General features: G+C 46.6%; 1 protein-coding gene across 6 annotated transcripts in view; it reads right to left on the bottom strand.

Moving 5' to 3' along the window:
- Nucleotides 1-16982, bottom strand: part of TTK (TTK protein kinase) — a 429767-nt gene that overhangs the window by 73143 nt on the left and 339642 nt on the right. For all 6 annotated transcript variants that reach the window (XR_010176004.1, XM_063916870.1, XM_063916871.1 and 3 more), the window contains exon 18: nt 3825-3905. Coding sequence is in view for 5 of the 6 variants with exons in the window: in XM_063916870.1 (XP_063772940.1) it covers nt 3825-3905 (81 nt within the window). In the remaining variant the exon portion in view is untranslated. The remainder of the gene's footprint in view (nt 1-3824; nt 3906-16982) is intronic.

Genomic DNA, 16982 nt, shown 5'->3' with positions numbered 1-16982 from the left:
CCACCATTTTTCCCAGAACCCTTTCATTGATGTACTGAGACTTGGCTCGGTTATAGGAGGTTCCCGACTAGCTCGGATAACTCCTCTTTCTCCTCCGGGAGAAACCCCTTTTTCTGGACTGTGTCCAGGATCATCCCTAGGAACAGAAGACGAGTCGTCGGAATCAGCTGCGATTTTGGAATAGAGAATCCAATCGTGCTGCCGCAACACTACCTGAGATAGTGCTACACCGACCTCCAACTGTTCCCTGGATCTTACCCTTATCAGGGAATCGTCCAAGTAAGGGATAACTAAAATTCCCTTCCTTCGAAAGAGTATCATCATTTCGGCCATTACCTTGGTAAAGACCCGGGGTGCCGTGGACCATCCATACGGCAGCGTCTGAAACTGATAGTGACAGTTCTGTACCACAAACCTGAGGTACCCTTGGTGAGAAGGGTAAATTGGGACATGAAGGTAAGCATCCTTGATGTCCCGAGACATCATGTAGTCCCCTTCTTCCAGGTTCGCAATCACTGCTCTGAGTGACTCAATCTTGAATTTGAACCTCCGTATGTAAGTGTTCAAGATTTTAGATTTAGAATCGGTCTCACCGAGCCGTCCGGCTTCGGTACCACAACAGTGTGGAATAATACCCCGTTCCCTGTTGCAGGAGGGGTACCTTGATTATCACCTGCTGGGAATACAGCTTGTGAATGGCTTCCAAAACTGCCTCCCTGTCAGAGGGAGACATCGGTAAAGCCGACTTTAGGAAACGGCGAGGGGGAGACTTCTCGAATTCCAATTTGTACCCCTGAGATATCACCTGAAGGATCCAGGGGTCTAATTGCGAGTGAGCCCACTGCGCGCTGAAATTCATTGAGACGGGCCCCCACCGTGCCTGATTCTGCTTGTAAATCCCCAGCGTCATACTGAGGGCTTGGCAGAGGCGGGAGAGGGCTTCTGTTCCTGGGAACTGGCTGATTTCTGCAGCCTTTTTCCTCTCCCTCTGTCACGGGGCAGAAATGAGGAACCTTTTGCCCGCTTGCCCACGTAAGGACTGCGCCTGATAATACGGCGTCTTCTTATGTTGAGAGGCGACCTGGGGTACAAACGTGGATTTCCCAGCTGTTGCCGTGGCCACCAGGTCTGAAAGACCGACCCCAAATAACTCCTCTCCTTAATAAGGCAATACTTCCAAATGCCGTTTAGAATCCGCATCACCTGACCACTGTCGTGTCCATAACCCTCTACTGGCAGAAATGGACAACGCACTTAGACTTGATGCCAGTCGGCAAATATTCCGCTGTGCATCACGCATATATAGAAATGCATCCTTTAAAATGCTCTATAGGCAATAATATACTGTCCCTATCTAGGGTATCAATATTTTCAGTCAGGGAATCCGACCACGCCAACCCAGCACTGCACATCCAGGCTGAGGCGATTGCTGGTCGCAGTATAACACCAGTATGTGTGTAAATACATTTTAGGATACCCTCCTGCTTTCTATCAGCAGGATCCTTAAGGGCGGCCATCTCAGGAGAGGGTAGAGCCCTTGTTCTTACCAGCGTGTGAGCGCTTTATCCACCCTAGGGGGTGTTTCCCAACGCACCCTAACCTCTGGCGGGAAAGGATATAATGCCAATAACATTTTAGTCACACGCCTCATTTAATTTCTCAGATTCAGGAAAACTACAGGTAGTTTTTCCTCACCGAACATAATACCCCTTTTTGGTGGTACTCGTATTATCAGAAATGTGTAAAACATTTTTCATTGCCTCAATCATGTAACGTGTGGCCCTACTGGAAGTCACATTTGTCTCTTCACCGTCGACACTGGAGTCAGTATCCGTGTCGGCGTCTATATCTGCCATCTGAGGTAACGGGCGCTTTAGAGCCCCTGACGGCCTATGAGACGTCTGGACAGGCACAAGCTGAGTAGCCGGCTGTCTCATGTCAACCACTGTCTTTTATACAGAGCTGACACTGTCACGTAATTCCTTCCAACAGTTCATCCACTCAGGTGTCGACCCCCTAGGGGGTGACATCACTATTACAGGCAATCTGCTCCGTCTCCACATCATTTTTCTCCTCATACATGTCGACACAAACGTACCGACACACAGCACACACACAGGGAATGCTCTGATAGAGGACAGGACCCCACTAGCCCTTTGGGGAGACAGAGGGAGAGTTTGCCAGCACACACCAGAGCGCTATATATATATATATATAGGGATAACCTTATATAAGTGTTTTTCCCCTTATAGCTGCTGTATTTTTAATACTGCGCATAATTAGTGCCCCCCTCTCTTTTTTAACCCTTTCTGTAGTGTAGTGACTGCAGGGGAGAGCCAGGGAGCTTCCCTCCAACGGAGCTGTGAGGGAAAATGGCGCCAGTGTGCTGAGGAGATAGGCTCCGCCCCCTTCTCGGCGGCCTTATCTCCCGTTTTTCTGTGTATTCTGGCAGGGGTTAAATTCATCCATATAGCCCAGGAGCTATATGTGATGCATTTTTTGCCATCCAAGGTGTTTTTATTGCGTCTCAGGGCGCCCCCCCCCAGCGCCCTGCACCCTCAGTGACCGGAGTGTGAAGTGTGCTGAGAGCAATGGCGCACAGCTGCAGTGCTGTGCGCTACCTTGTTGAAGACAGGACGTCTTCTGCCGCCGATTTTCCGGACCTCTTCTGTCTTCTGGCTCTGTAAGGGGGCCGGCGGCGCGGCTCTGGGACCTATCCATGGCTGGGCCTGTGATCGGTCCCTCTGGAGCTAATGTCCAGTAGCCTAAGAAGCCCAATCCACTCTGCACGCAGGTGAGTTCGCTTCTTCTCCCCTTAGTCCCTCGATGCAGTGAGCCTGTTGCCAGCAGGTCTCACTGAACATAAAAAACCTAAAACTTTTCACTAAGCAGCTCAGGAGAGCCACCTAGTGTGCACCCTTCTCGTTCGGGCACAAAAATCTAACTGAGGCTTGGAGGGGGGTCATAGGGGGAGGAGCCAGTGCACACCAGGTAGTTCTAAAGCTTTACTTTTGTGCCCAGTCTCCTGCGGAGCCGCTATTCCCCATGGTCCTTACGGAGTCCCCAGCATCCACTAGGACGTCAGAGAAATAAGAGATAACTTTTGGTATTATTTGCATGTTCTGTTATGTGACATCTAATGGGTAGGAGAAAGATGCAAAATGTCTGAAAAGGTAAAAAGGTTATTTTGTTTACGGGCATCCATATCTCTAATAGATCGTAGCCAGTCTCTTTGCCAAATCATGAAGGGGTATGTAATGTCACTTTAAAGTGTAATTTAGAGACACAAAACATTAACTGAGCTCTATGCCCCTAGCTCCCACGTTTTGTATTCTCAATAACAAAGTATTGTTGGTTAACAACACAGTGGTACTATGAAGTGTAACCCAAAAAAAAACAAGGCATCTTAATCTACTGAACTACCCGTCACAAATCAGTTTCTGGACCCAGTGAGCTCAACTGCCTTTGCTGTTGGAGCTCAATATATAATAAATGCCTTGTTTTGTATAGCTAAATCAACGGCAGTCAGGCAGAAATCCTATTATAATACTATAACACTACATCATTGTATAAAACAGTTTGAAAGCCATTTGTAAAGGTCATGGGTTTAAAGAACCAAATAAGTATTTTTAATCCAGTTGGTGCACTTGATGTCTGTCATTGACCAATATATAGGTAGATGAACAAGAACAGTAACCTAACAAGGTAAGGGCTTTTGTTCTTATATTTATGAACAGCCAAAAGGATGTATGAAAAGAAAAAGGTAGCAAATACAAAATTGCATACATAATGCATGTCAGTACAAAAAGATATTTTTTTCTTACCTTTGATCTAGGCCTTCCATTTTCTCCAAAAGAAGTTGTATCTTTTATGGCTTCAGGTGGCATATAATTAATTGTACCCACCTAAACAGTAAAAGTAAAATTATGCTTAGACAAAACATTGCGATATGCACCAAAGAAACAAAAACAGAGAAAACGCCAACCAATTTGCCTTATCTGAAGATTTCAACAATTACTAATCATAGCAGCCCATACTAAAGTTAGGTAGAGACAGTTGTGTAAAAACACACCCAGATGGAAAAAACTCTGCTCCTATTCCAGAGTGTCAGAGTAGCTTAAAGCTGAAAAATATCTACATCTCAGACAACACTGAAAGACCTGGGCTGCCACAGAGCAGCAATTCGCAAACGGTGTATCGCGATCTTAGTGTCATGAGTTGATCCCTGTGACAATGGTACGAGAAAATCAACAGGCAGAGTAGTGCATGACTTATCCTTGACAAACAGGGGAGGAGAGTGTATTCCCACTCTCCCCACCGATGCACTCCAATTTGTGTCAGGTATGTGGATGTCATGCTGCAGTGTATCTCGGCAGCAAGAGTTTGCGAAGCACTGCAGGGATTACTCTGAAGATAAGTAATCAGGTACATAAATAGTTTTCTTCTTCAGTACTTCATAGCAGCCATTACAATGGGATGTACCCAAGCAATACAATGGGGACACATAGAAATTAAATTAAATTAGGCAACATAGGATGCTTAAACATTTAAGTGTATATGTGTGAAAAAATAGAATTTTAATTAACTACCGGTAAATCCTTTTCTCGTAGTCCATAAGGGATATTGGGGAGACTTCGTACGATGGGGTATAGACGGGTTCCAAAGGAGCTGGCGCACTTTAAATTTCATTACTGGGTGTGCTGGCTCCTCCCCTCTATGCACCCTCCCACAGGCAGTTATAGGTAAAACGGTGCCCGAAGGAGAAAGGACATATATGAGAGAAGGAACATAACAATGAGTGGTGAGATATATACACCAGTACACCACTAACAAAGTGCATCCGGAAAGCATTCACAGCGCTTCACTTTTACCACATTTTGTTATGTTACAGCCTTATTCCAAACTGGAATAAATTCACTCTTTTCCCACAAAATTCTACACACAATACCCCATAATGATAATGTAAAAAAAGTGTTTTGAGATTCTTGCTAATTTATTTAAAAAAAAATGAAGAAATCACATATACAGAAGCAATCACAGCCTTTGCTCAATACTTTGTTAATGCACCTTTGGCAGCAATTATAGCCTCAATTCTTTTTGAATATGACGACACAAGCTTGGCACACTTATTTTTGGGCAGTTTCGTCCATTCCTCTTTGCTGCACGTCTCAAGCTCCATCAGGTTGGATGGGAAGCGTCGGTGCACAGCCATTTTCAGATCTCTCCAGAGATGTTCAATAGGATTCAAGTCTGGGCTCTGGCTGGGCCACTCAAGGACATTCACAGAGTTGTCCTGAAGCCACTCCTTTGATATCTTGGTTGTGTGCTTAGGGTCGTTGTCCTGCTGAAAGATGAACCGTCGCCCCAGTCTGAGGTCAAGAGCGCTCTGGGGCAGGTTTTCATCCAGGATGTCGTTTTACATTGCTGCATTTATCTTTCCCTCTATCCTGACTAATCTCCTTGTTCGTCCTGCTGAAAAACATCCCCACAGCATCATGCTGTCTCCACCATGCTTCACTGTAGGGATGGTATTGGCCTGGTGATGAGCGGTTCCTGGTTTCCTCCAAACATGACGCCTGGCATTCACGCCAAAGAGTTCAATCTTTGTCTCATTAGACCAGAGAATTTTGTTTCGCATGGTCAGAGTCCTTAAGGTGCATTTTGGCAAACTCCAGGCGTGCTGCCATGTGCTTTTTACTAAGGAGTGGCTGCCGTCTGGCCACTCTACCATACAGGCCTAACTGTTGGATTGCTACAAAGATGGTTGTCCTTCTGGAAGGTTCTCCTCTCTCCACAGAGGAATGCTGTAGCTCTGACAGTGGCCATTCGGTTCTTAGTCATCTTAGTCATCGCCCTTCTCCCCCGATCGCTCAAGTTTAGACGGTCGGCCAGGTCTGGAAGAGTCCTGGTGGTTCCGAATTTCTTCCATTTACGGATAATTAAGGACACTGTGCTCATTGAGACCTTCAAAGCATCAGATATTTTTCTGTACCCTTCCCCTGAAGACAATCCTGTCTCGGAGATCTACAGACAATTCCTTTGACTTCATGCTTGGTGTGTGCTCAGACAAGCACTGTCAAGTGTGGGACCTTATATAGACAGGTGTGTGCCTTTTCAAATCATGTCCAAACAACTGAATTTACCACAGGTGGACTCCAATTAAGTTGTAGGAACATCTCATGGATGATCAGTGGAAACAGGATGCACTTGAGCTAAATTGTGAGCTTCATGGCAAAGGCTGTGATTACTTATGTACATGTGATTTCTTAGTTTATTTTTAATAAATTTGCAAAAATCTCAAAAACGTTTTTCACGTTGTCATTATAGGGTATTGTGTGTAGAATTTGAGAGAAATAATTTATTTCATTTTGGAATAAGGCTGTAACATAACAAAATGTGAAAAAAGTGAAGCGCTGTGAATACTTTCCGAATGCACTGTACAACAACCAGTAACAGCTGGTAACAACAACAACAGCAACAGTTGAACAGGCAACCATAGAAAAAAGAACCTGCAGAAAAGTCAACGCACTGAGGCAGGCGCCCAATATCCCTTATGGACTACGAGAAAAGGATTTAACGGTAGGGTAATTAAAATCCTATTTTCTCTAGCATCCATAAGGGATATTGGGGAGACTTAGTACGATGGGGACATCCAAAATCTTCTAGAACGTGCGGAGACTGCTGCAACACCACCTGTCCAAACTGTGTATCCTCTTTGGCCAGGTTATAAAACATGTAGAACTTAACAAAAGTGTTCTTCCCCGACCAGGTAGCAGCTCGGCAACCGCCCAGGAAGAACCCACCGATCTTGTAGAGTGGGCCTTCAGAGACCTAGGAACAGGTAAGGCTGCGAACACATAGGCCTGTTGATAGTAAGTCTAAGGCAACGAGCAATGGACTGCTTTGAAGCAGGGCAACCCTTTTCTGCGCATTGTAGAGCACAAACAAGGAATCCGTCTTTCTGATCTAAGCTGTTAGCTTGACATAGATCTTCAAGGCTAGCACAGCATCCAAGGCCTCCGGGGGAGCATAAGTGCCAGAACTGGACGGAACCACAATAGGCTGATTCTAGTGGAACGCAGAGACAACCTTCGGCAGGAACTGCTGCCTAGTCCTGAGCTCCGCTCTGTCCTCATAAAAGACCAAGTAGGGACTTTTACACGATAAGGCCCCCAATTCTGACACACGTCTAGCAGAAGCCAGGGCCAGTAACATCACAGTCTTCCATGTGAGGTACTTGTCTTCTACCATCATCAGATGTTCAAACCAGGAGGACTGTAGACATTTCAACACCACATTCAAATCCCAGGATGACATAGGCAGCACAAAAGGAGGTTGTATGTGGAGCACCTCTTGCAAGAAGGTCTGAACTTCTGGCAACACTGCCAATTTCTTCTGAAAAAAACCAAAAAACCAGAGAGCTGAAATCTGGACCTTAACGGAACCCAGACATAAGCCTTTATCCACACCAGTCTGCAGGAAATGTAAGCAACGTCCCAAGTGGAACTCTGCAGGCGGATACGTGCATTCCTCGCAACAAGAGACATATCTACTCCAGATATGATAGTGTTTGGACGTCACAGATTTCCGGGCCTGAACCATAGTAGCAATAACCTTTTTGGAAAGGCCCTTGTGAGCTAGGATGTTTCGCTCAACCTCCATGCCGTCAAACGAAGTCGCCGTAAAGTCCGGGCAGACGAACGGCCCTTGTTGAAGAAGATCTCTTCTTAGTGGTAGAGGCCAAGGGTCTTCGACGGACATGTCCAGAAGATCCGCGTAGCACGCCCTCCGAGGCCAATCCGGGGCAATCAGAAATGCCTGGACTCCTTGATTTCTGATTCTGAGCACCCTAGGAGCAACGGAATTAGAGGAAACAGGTAGACCAGCCGGTACAGCCAAAGTGATGTCAGAACATCTACTGCCCTCGCCTGAGGGTCCCTGGTTCGTGAGAATTACCAGTGAAACTTCTTGTTGAGTTGATTAGCCATCACGTCTATACCGGTTGATGATCTGCTGGAACATATGATGGTTGAGTCCCCACTCCCCCGGGTGCAGATCGTGACGACTCAGGAAGTGCGCTTCCCAGTTGTCCATTCCCGGAATGAAGATTGCTGACATTGCTCTTGCATTTCTTTCCGCCCATAGGAGTATCTTTGACACCTCTCGCATGCAGGCTCTGCCTTTTGTCTCTCCTTACCGATTGATCGCGTGACTGAACAGAGGAGAGGCCTGAAGCAGAGCATTGTAGATCGCCCGAAGTTTCAGAATGTTGATTGGAAGGAGGGCTTTGTGGGCTGACCACCTGCCCTGGAACTGAGCCCCTTAGGTTACAGCTCCCCATCCTCTCAGACACGCATCTGTTGTGAGGATCCAATCCTGAATCACGAAACTCCTGCATTCCAGGAGATTGGAGGACTGCAGCCGTATTATCCGGTGCATCTGTAGATGTGATCCGGACTACTTGCTCAGGAGATCCAATTTAAATGTTCTGGCATGGAACCTCCCATATTGGATCGCCTCGTATGAGGTAATTATCTTCCCCAACAATCTTATGCAATGATGGATGGATACTCAAGCAGGTCGGAGCACCATGCGGACCATCTCCTGAAGTGTTCTTGCTTTGCCCTCTGGGAGGAACACCTTCTGGGCCACAGTATCCAGTAACATCCACTGGAGCAGAAGCCGCTGAGTAGGCTCCAGGTGGGAATTATGTAAATGAGAATCCACGTATGGTGTGACAGATGTTGTATAGTGCAGTCGATATGGAGCAATAAAAGCTCCCTGGATCTTTCTTTTATCAGAAGATCGTCCAGGTAAGGGACAACATTGACCACCTGGACCTGGAGCTAGATCATCATCTCCGCCATTACCTTTATGAATACCCTCGGAGCTGTGGACAGGTCAAAGGACAGTGCCTGGAACTGGTAGTGATCGTCCAGTAGGGCAAACCTCAGATAAGCCTGATGAGGTGGCTAAATTGGAAAATAAAGGTAGGCATCCTTGATATCTAAGGAAACCATGAATTCCGGTTCTTCCAGGCCAGCAATCACTGCTCTCAAGGATTCCATTTTGAACTTGAAAACCTTCAGGTAAGAGTTCAAGGACATTAGATTCAAAATGGGTCTTATTGAACAGTCCGACTTCGGTACTACAAACAGGTTGGAGTAATAACCCTTTTCTCGTTGCGGTACTGGTACAATGACGTGGGCTGGACCAACTTTTGGATGGCCTGTTGCAACGTAACTTACGTATCCTCCAAAACTGGTAAGCTTAATTTGAAAAATCGTTGGGGAGGAGCACCGTCGAACTCCAGCTTGTAGCCCTGAGAAATTAGGTCCTTGACCCAGGTATCATGGCAGGAAACTTTCGAGACACAGCTGAAGTGACGCAGTCAAGCTCCCACCTCGAGATCCCCTCCGAGTGGGTGGGCACAGTCATGCTGAGGACTTAGTGGAAGCAGAACTGGTGCTCTGTTCCTGAGAACCGGTTTTTGCAGGTATTCTTGCCTTACCTCTGGTGCCTCTAGCCGCATTGGAGGCACCTCTGGCCCTAGATCGAAATCTGGTAGACCGAAAGGACTGAACAGACGGCCCCGGGTAGGAACGCCTAGCCAGCGGGGCCCCAGTGGGGAGAAACGTGGATTTCCCTGCAGTGACTTTGGAAATCCACATATCCAACTCAACCCCAAAGAGCCATTCCCCAGAAAAGGGGAGAGACTCCACACTGCGATTAGATTCCGCTATCCACTGACGCAACCACAAGGCCCTGCGCACCGACACTGCCATGGCAGAAGTCCTAGCATTAATATTGCCCATCTCATTGAGCGAGTCACACAGGGCGCGTGCAGTGTCCTGAACGTGCTTCAGGAGAGTCACCGTAGTGACCAGAGAAATATCCCCGGAGAGGCCCTCCTGAATTTGAGAAGCCCACGTGTGAATGGCATGGGTCATCCAGCAATCCGCTATGACCGGCCTTTGCGATACACCTGCTGCTGTGTAGATAGACTTTAGTGTAGTCTCTATTTTTCTGTCCCCAGAGTCCTTTATGGTAAAGAGGTCCGGGGCATGCAGCACCGCCTTTTTTGACAGTTAAGAGACTGAAACGTCAAGTCCCGGGGGTTCTTCACAAAATTTCCAACCTTCAGGAGCAAATGAGCAAAAATCTTTTTGACACTTGGTATTTTTTGTCTGCATTTTTTTCAGGCTAACTTAAATAGGTCATCTGACTCTGCAGAATCAGGGAAAGTGACATTAGGCTTGTTTTGTGTAAAGAAAAACGACTGCTGTGAAGCAGCGTCCTCTAGAGGGAGCTTTAACACATCCCATATAGCCAGAATGAGGGGTTCAATACCCCTAGCAGAAGCGGAATCCCCACTAACGGGATCCAAATCCTCCCCATCCTCCTGTACCTCTTCATCTGAACCAGAGAGTAGAGCAGGTAAACCATGCTTTTGTGGTCTTGAGTTAGAGAGGGGGTCTGTGTAACATCTGCCCTAGCAGCTAGGTCTGCAACAGCCTATTGTAGTAGCTGAATTTTCTGAACATTAGCAGTGATGACATATCAGACATCATATTCTTAAGGGCCCCTAGCCAAAAGGGCTCTAGACCCACTCCCCCAGCCCCCTCACTGAGTTGTGAAGAATGGCTGCATTGTTCCCATGAAACAGAATCAGATAAGGGAGAGAATCTGGTGTGGCATACACTGCACAGTTTGTGTTTACCCATGTTCACAGAAAATCACAATGACATACACACAGACAGTAAAACTTATCAAGCCTGCCCTTACTGTATGTGAGAGGGAGACATACAGAGAGAGAAGACCAGAACACCCCAGCTACACAGCCCCAGTGAGGCTGTCAGCTTATTATATAACAGTGAAACACTAAAGATTTCTGTCCTGTATAGGACACAGATTGCATACAATAGCAGCTCTCCCCCTTTGCTACACCCTGGACCAGTTTTCCAGCGTTTTAGGAGTGTCAGGAGGAGCTGTGTGTGCCTGCTGCAGTAAGCAGAGGAAGGTGCCAAAATGCAGCTGGTCCCGCTCTGAGGTAGCTCTATCCCCCCCCCCCCCCCCACCCAAATGGCGCCGGAGCTATAGAGTTTTTTATACTGCCAATGTCTCCTAAAGTGCTTAAAAACATCACACAAATGCTAGATTAAGCCACCACTAGCCAGTGTACACAGGGGGCTCTAGCGGATCCCCCCAGGAGATTCCCGTATGCCGCGCCAGCGTTCAGCTGCACCATGAGCCAGGGCAACCCCTAGCGGGGCCCCCAGTTTGTACTCACCACAGTCGTCACCTTCAGGCATCTGTTAGGGGTGTGCGGCGTGCTGCGATTGCGACAGCTAAGGCGCAGTGCCCTGCTGAACAAACACCCTCTCAGGATGGTGGTCCTGCAGCGGGGAAGCTGACACCTCCCAAGGCCGGTGACGCCCCCCCCCCCCCCCCCCCCCCCAGTGCAGGTATGCTGTTGCCCAAACAGCATACCAAAAATAATAAGTTTAAAATAAGGGAGGGAGCACAGAGGGGAGGAGCCAGCACACACAGTGAAGACACTTAAAGTGCACGGGCTCCTTCGGATACCGTCTATACCCCATCGTACCAAGTCTCCCCAATATCCCTTATGGATGCTAGAGAAACCATGTCTCCCAGTATGTGTAACAAAGAAGGATAAAATATCCAAGTGATAATGACAAGACAAGTTCTGAACACATACCATCCTGCTGCCTTGCAAAGGTGTCCACATTTCTTATGTCTGGCATCTAGTTGACTGCAAGCCATTTAAGCTTGGCGAATAGCCATACGATGCCATAAGGTACGGTTTGCTTTGAGGCCAGCCAACCCCACTTCTGGGAATTGTAGTTAAACAAGTTGTTGGTTTTGTGTAAGGCCAAGTCTGGTGAAACTTACAACCGAAGGGCCTGTGCAACTTTCAATGGATGACCAGAAGAATCCCTGCTGGTAAGAACCAGAACCACAATATGTTGATGGATGTGGAATTTGGAGACGATCTTTGGTAAGGATGGTATTGTATGGAGCTCAGTCTTATGAAAACCCAGATAAGGAAAGCACAGGCACTTATCTCGCACAGAGGCAATCTCTAGGGGTAGACAGTCTTCCAAGTAAGGTACTTAAATTCCACACAGTCAAATGGTTCAAGACAAATCTTATTGTAAAAATTCTAAGACAATTCTATTCTGCTATAAGCCGTCCTTTCTCCGGCAGGGTCCACAGGTTATCCACAGGATAACAATGGGGGATATGATGAAGTGACAGCGGATTTGCACCAATCGGTCAAAGCTTTTCCGGCCTCCCAACATGCAACGGGCCCGTCCATAAATCCACGCCTCCTGGCTCAGGCAAATCAGTTTTTCTCCGGCAGAGTACACAGGTTATCCACAGGACAACAATGGGATATGATGGAGCGATAGCGGAATGGCACCAAACGATCAAAAGCTTTCAGTACTCCCAGGATGAAACGAGCCCATCCATATATACCCGCCCACTGGCTCAGGCAAATCAGTTTTTTGTTTGGTGCGGCAGGAGCCGGACCATGGTCACACGGCTGCTGTTTTTGGCAGCCCTAAGCTTTAATATATTTTTATAGTCTTACTACGTTTTCTGAGTCATCTTTCCTAACAGCGTCTTACATGCATATTGGAAAGAGTTGCTCCAACAATTCTCCGCTGGGTCGCAACAACGCTTACCCACGGTACAAAGTGCTGTCTCGACGGGCGTCTGTGTCGGATATACTAGCAGGTCCAGCAGACGTTACCAGGCTGTGGCCGGAGCACGGGGAGAAGGTAAGGCATTGGTTCCAATTAGAAGGGGAATAACGGACACATCCGCACTGTATTGGGAGGAAACTACCAAACAGTAGCTGGCGCGCCACCACCATGGGTGCTCCAGCGCTAGGCCTTAGGGATCATAAGGCACCAGGAGTAGTATGAGGCTGCGATCCCTAGGGTTGTCAGCAGTGGGGAGTCAGACCTGGTTGCCCCTCCCCCCAGTTCATGACCAGTTTCCGTCCGTCTCCCACCATGAACTGATTGCCTCACTTCTGTCTCAAACGCTACCACGAGGGGTCTCGGTCGCAGCATAGCTGCTACGTCTGTGTACACTAAGCGCTACAGCGAGGAGACCCGGTCGCAGTACAGGCGTCTGCATGACCGGTGCGTCTGCATGCACAGTGCATCTGTTAAATAAAAGTTCCGGAGCGGCAGTGTACACTAGTAGCGTCTGGGTCCACTCAGCGTTCGCAAACGTATTGATCGATCTTGGAAGTGATGCGAGTCCCCCTGTATCTCACTCTACTGATTACGAGTTATACAGCACTAAATTTCTATCTACTTTTTGTCAGTATGAATAGTTAAGTTTAGTGCCTATTGCATATGAGTCTGTGTACATCACTGTGGTTTTCTTCGCAATGCATATGAATACGTTAAAATCTGTATAAAACAGAATTCAGTAATATGTACTCCTACATACTTTGAAATGTTTTTGTGGTTGATAATATGCTCATATGACTAATATATAACATGTGACTGACTGCTAGCGTGATTGCTGACTTTATACATGTTTGTCAGTGGTTTCTTCTGAGTCTCAATGCTGGTGCATGGGATGAGGTCAGACTGATATCACTTTAATATAGTAAAGTGATTACAGTCACATATTGTGTAGTACACGGTGAAAAGCTGATTTATCATGTCTAAGAGTGGCAAAAGTGACGAAGTTACATTAACCGTAACACCAACACTCATAACATGTTTTTCCTGCAAAGTGGGATTATCCTCTCAGGATCTGGCACATGATGGTTTATGTACAAATAGTTTTGTATTTCAGCAGATTGCAAGGCAGATCCCTGTTCAACGGCAGGTAGATCCACCTTGGGCTATGTTTGCACAGACCTTGTCCAGTAGAGCTGAACGGGTAGACCCTAGAGCTTCAATCCCAGGAGTAGGGTACACTATTAACCAATATATGCAGCTCCCTTCTTACGGTATATCCCCAACACCTTCTCCAAGGAAACAAGCTGATAAACCGAGTGTAAATATATCATCAAATTCACAGACTACACAAGATGATACATCAGATGATAATTCTATATACTCTGCTTCAGCATATGAAGAACAGGTAGAAGGTATCAGCTCAGAGGATATAGCTGAATTAACTGGAGCAATGAAGCTATTCTATCCTTAGAGGTTTCAGCAGAGCCGATGTTAAAAACGAAGGCACCTGTGTTTAAACGTCCCAAAACAGTTAGGGTTGAGCTTCCAGGGTCAAATCAGCTGACTGAAATCATGGAGGAAGCTTGGGCTACACCCAATAAAAAATACAGAATTCCAAAAAAATGGGATTCCTATTACCCTTTTCCAACTGGGGACTGTTTAAAAAGAGAAGTGCCTCCTAAGGTAGATACGCATGTCATTCGATTAGTGCGAAAATCTATATTGCATTTACCGTCAACATCATTAAATGATGTCGCAGACAGAAGAGTGGATATTTTTTTGAAAAACATTTTCACTGTCAGGGGCAGTCATGGGTTCAGCTTGGATGGCAAAGGCGGTAGCTGAATGAGCTGAGGTACTGGAAAACGGGCTTTCAGCACCTACTAGGGAGCAGGAATCCCATATTACTCACATGAAGCAGGCTGCGGTATTCTTAGAAGCGGCAACAGATATGAGTACTATTGCTTCCAAAGCATCAGCCTTAAAGGTAGCTGCTCGCAGAGCAATCTGGCTACGCACATGGAAAGCTGATTCAGAATCTAAGAAGGTTCTGGAATCTTTGCCTTTTGTTGGGAATATTCTGTTTGGTAAGGAATTGACAGATATTCTGGAGTCAGAAGCAGAATCCAAGGTCAGGTTTCCTGCCAATTATAACCCCGGGCCTAAGGGTTCGGTTTTTCGTCCATTTCGGTCGCAAATAAAAACAAAAGGAAAAAGTGATCGTAAACAGCCCCAATACAATAAGTTTGGTAAGTCAAAGAAGCAATGGGCCACCAGAAGGACAGCTTCCAAACCAGAAGATAAGTCATCAGCCTGATGGTACAGGACTCCGCCTCGGGGACCCCAGGGTAGGGGGCCGACTTCTTCAGTTTGCACACATATGGCAGCAGTCGACAACAGATGCTTGGGGGCAAGAAGCGGTATCTCTGGGTTATGGTTTCCCTTTCAAGAAGCAGCCTCCTCGAAGGTTCTTCTGCACCAGTCCATCTCGAATAGAGACGAAGGCCAGAGCCCTGCAATAAGCAGTTCAGAAATTGCTTCAGTCAGGAGTAATTATTCCAGTACCCCCTGCACAACGGGGACAGGGTTTTTACTCCAACCTGTTTTTGGTCCAGAAACCAAATGAGTTATTTCGGCCCAGTCTCAATCTCAAAATGTTCAACAAATACATTTGGGTACCACGGTTCCAAATGGAGACGTTACGCTCCATAGTTTTGTCCATGGAACCAGGGGATTACACAGTATCTCTGGATATACAGGACGCTTACCTGCATGTTCCTATAGCATTGTCTCATCAGTGTTACCTCAGGTTCGCCATCCTCCAGCTACATTTTCAGTTACAGGCCTTACCCTTTGGGTTAGCCACAGCCCCCAGAGTATTTACCAAGATTATGGTGGTTATGGCATCTTATCTTCGCAAGCAGGGTATAAGAATTTCTCCATACCTCGACGATCTTTTAATCCTGGCACAATCCCAGGAATTGCTCTTGGTCCATCTTCAACAGACAATAGCTTGTCTACAGTAGCACGGATGGCTTATAAATTGGGCAAAGTCATCTCTGATGCCATCACAACAGATGATTCACTTGGGGGCTGTATTAGATTCAAGTCTGCAGAGAATATTTTTACCTCGGAACAATATATCCAAGGTGCAGTTAAGGACTCAGGAGTTGATACACAGTCAAATATCAATCATGCAGCAATGATGGGTTTGATGGTGTCAACATTCGACATGGTGGAGTATGCACAATTCCACTCAAGACCTCTGCAGCATCTGATTCTAGCCAGATGGAATGGAGTACATCAGACAATAAAGAAATAGACCATAGTACTTTCAGAAAAGGTAAAAAGGTCATTAGCCTGGTGGCTACAGACATCTAGACAAGGGGAGACCCTTTTGGATATCAGATTGATAGGTCCTGACAACAGATGCCAGTCTTCAAGGCTGGGGAGAGTGTCCGGAAAATTATGGTTCCAGGGACAATGGACCAAAGAAGAAAGTTGCCTGCCAATAAAACCGTTGGAGCTTCGGGCCATATTCATGGCACTGATTCAGGCAAAGGACACTCTGCAAGGAAAACCAGTCCAGATCCGCTCGGACAATGCAAAGGCAGTAGCGTACCTCAACCATCAGGGAGGAACTCGCAGCCAAAAAGCAATGAAGGAGGTAAGTCACATACTAAGGTGGACAGAACTCCATCTTCCAGCATTGTCAGCAGTGTTCATTCCAGGAGTCCTAAACTGGGAAGCGGATTTTCTCAGTCGACACACCATTCAAGCAAGCGAATGGGCTCTACACCCGGAAATATTTCAGACTCTGGTAGACAAGTGGGGTTTGCCAGAGATAGATCTCATGGCGTCCCGCCTGAACAACAAAGTACCAGCAAGCCTATATTCATTGGTCCAGTGAAAGAAGTATGGTCCCAAAATCTTTCAGAGTATCCAGGGTCTTAAATTTCCTTCAGGCAAGAATGGATTAGGGTTTGAAGGTGGCTTCCTTGAGATTGCAAGTATCAGCATTGATTGTATGGTTTCAAAAGAAAATTGCCAATTTACAGGATGTGCATACTTTTTTCCAGGGAATGCTGCGCATTCAACCACCTTTTGTTCCTCCTGCAGTGCTTTGGGACTTAAGTCTAGACCTCAAAGCCCTTCAAGTTGCTCCGTTTGAATCACTTAATAAAGTGGATATTAAATGGTTGACATGAAATATATTGTTTCATGCGCTTGTAACTATTGTAGCAGCTCAAA

Source organism: Pseudophryne corroboree, chromosome 4, assembly GCF_028390025.1.
Source record: "Pseudophryne corroboree isolate aPseCor3 chromosome 4, aPseCor3.hap2, whole genome shotgun sequence".
NCBI classification, from domain to species: domain Eukaryota; kingdom Metazoa; phylum Chordata; class Amphibia; order Anura; family Myobatrachidae; genus Pseudophryne; species Pseudophryne corroboree.
The sequence above is the reverse complement of the archived record's forward strand: the minus strand, read 5'-3'. Positions and strand labels throughout refer to the sequence as shown.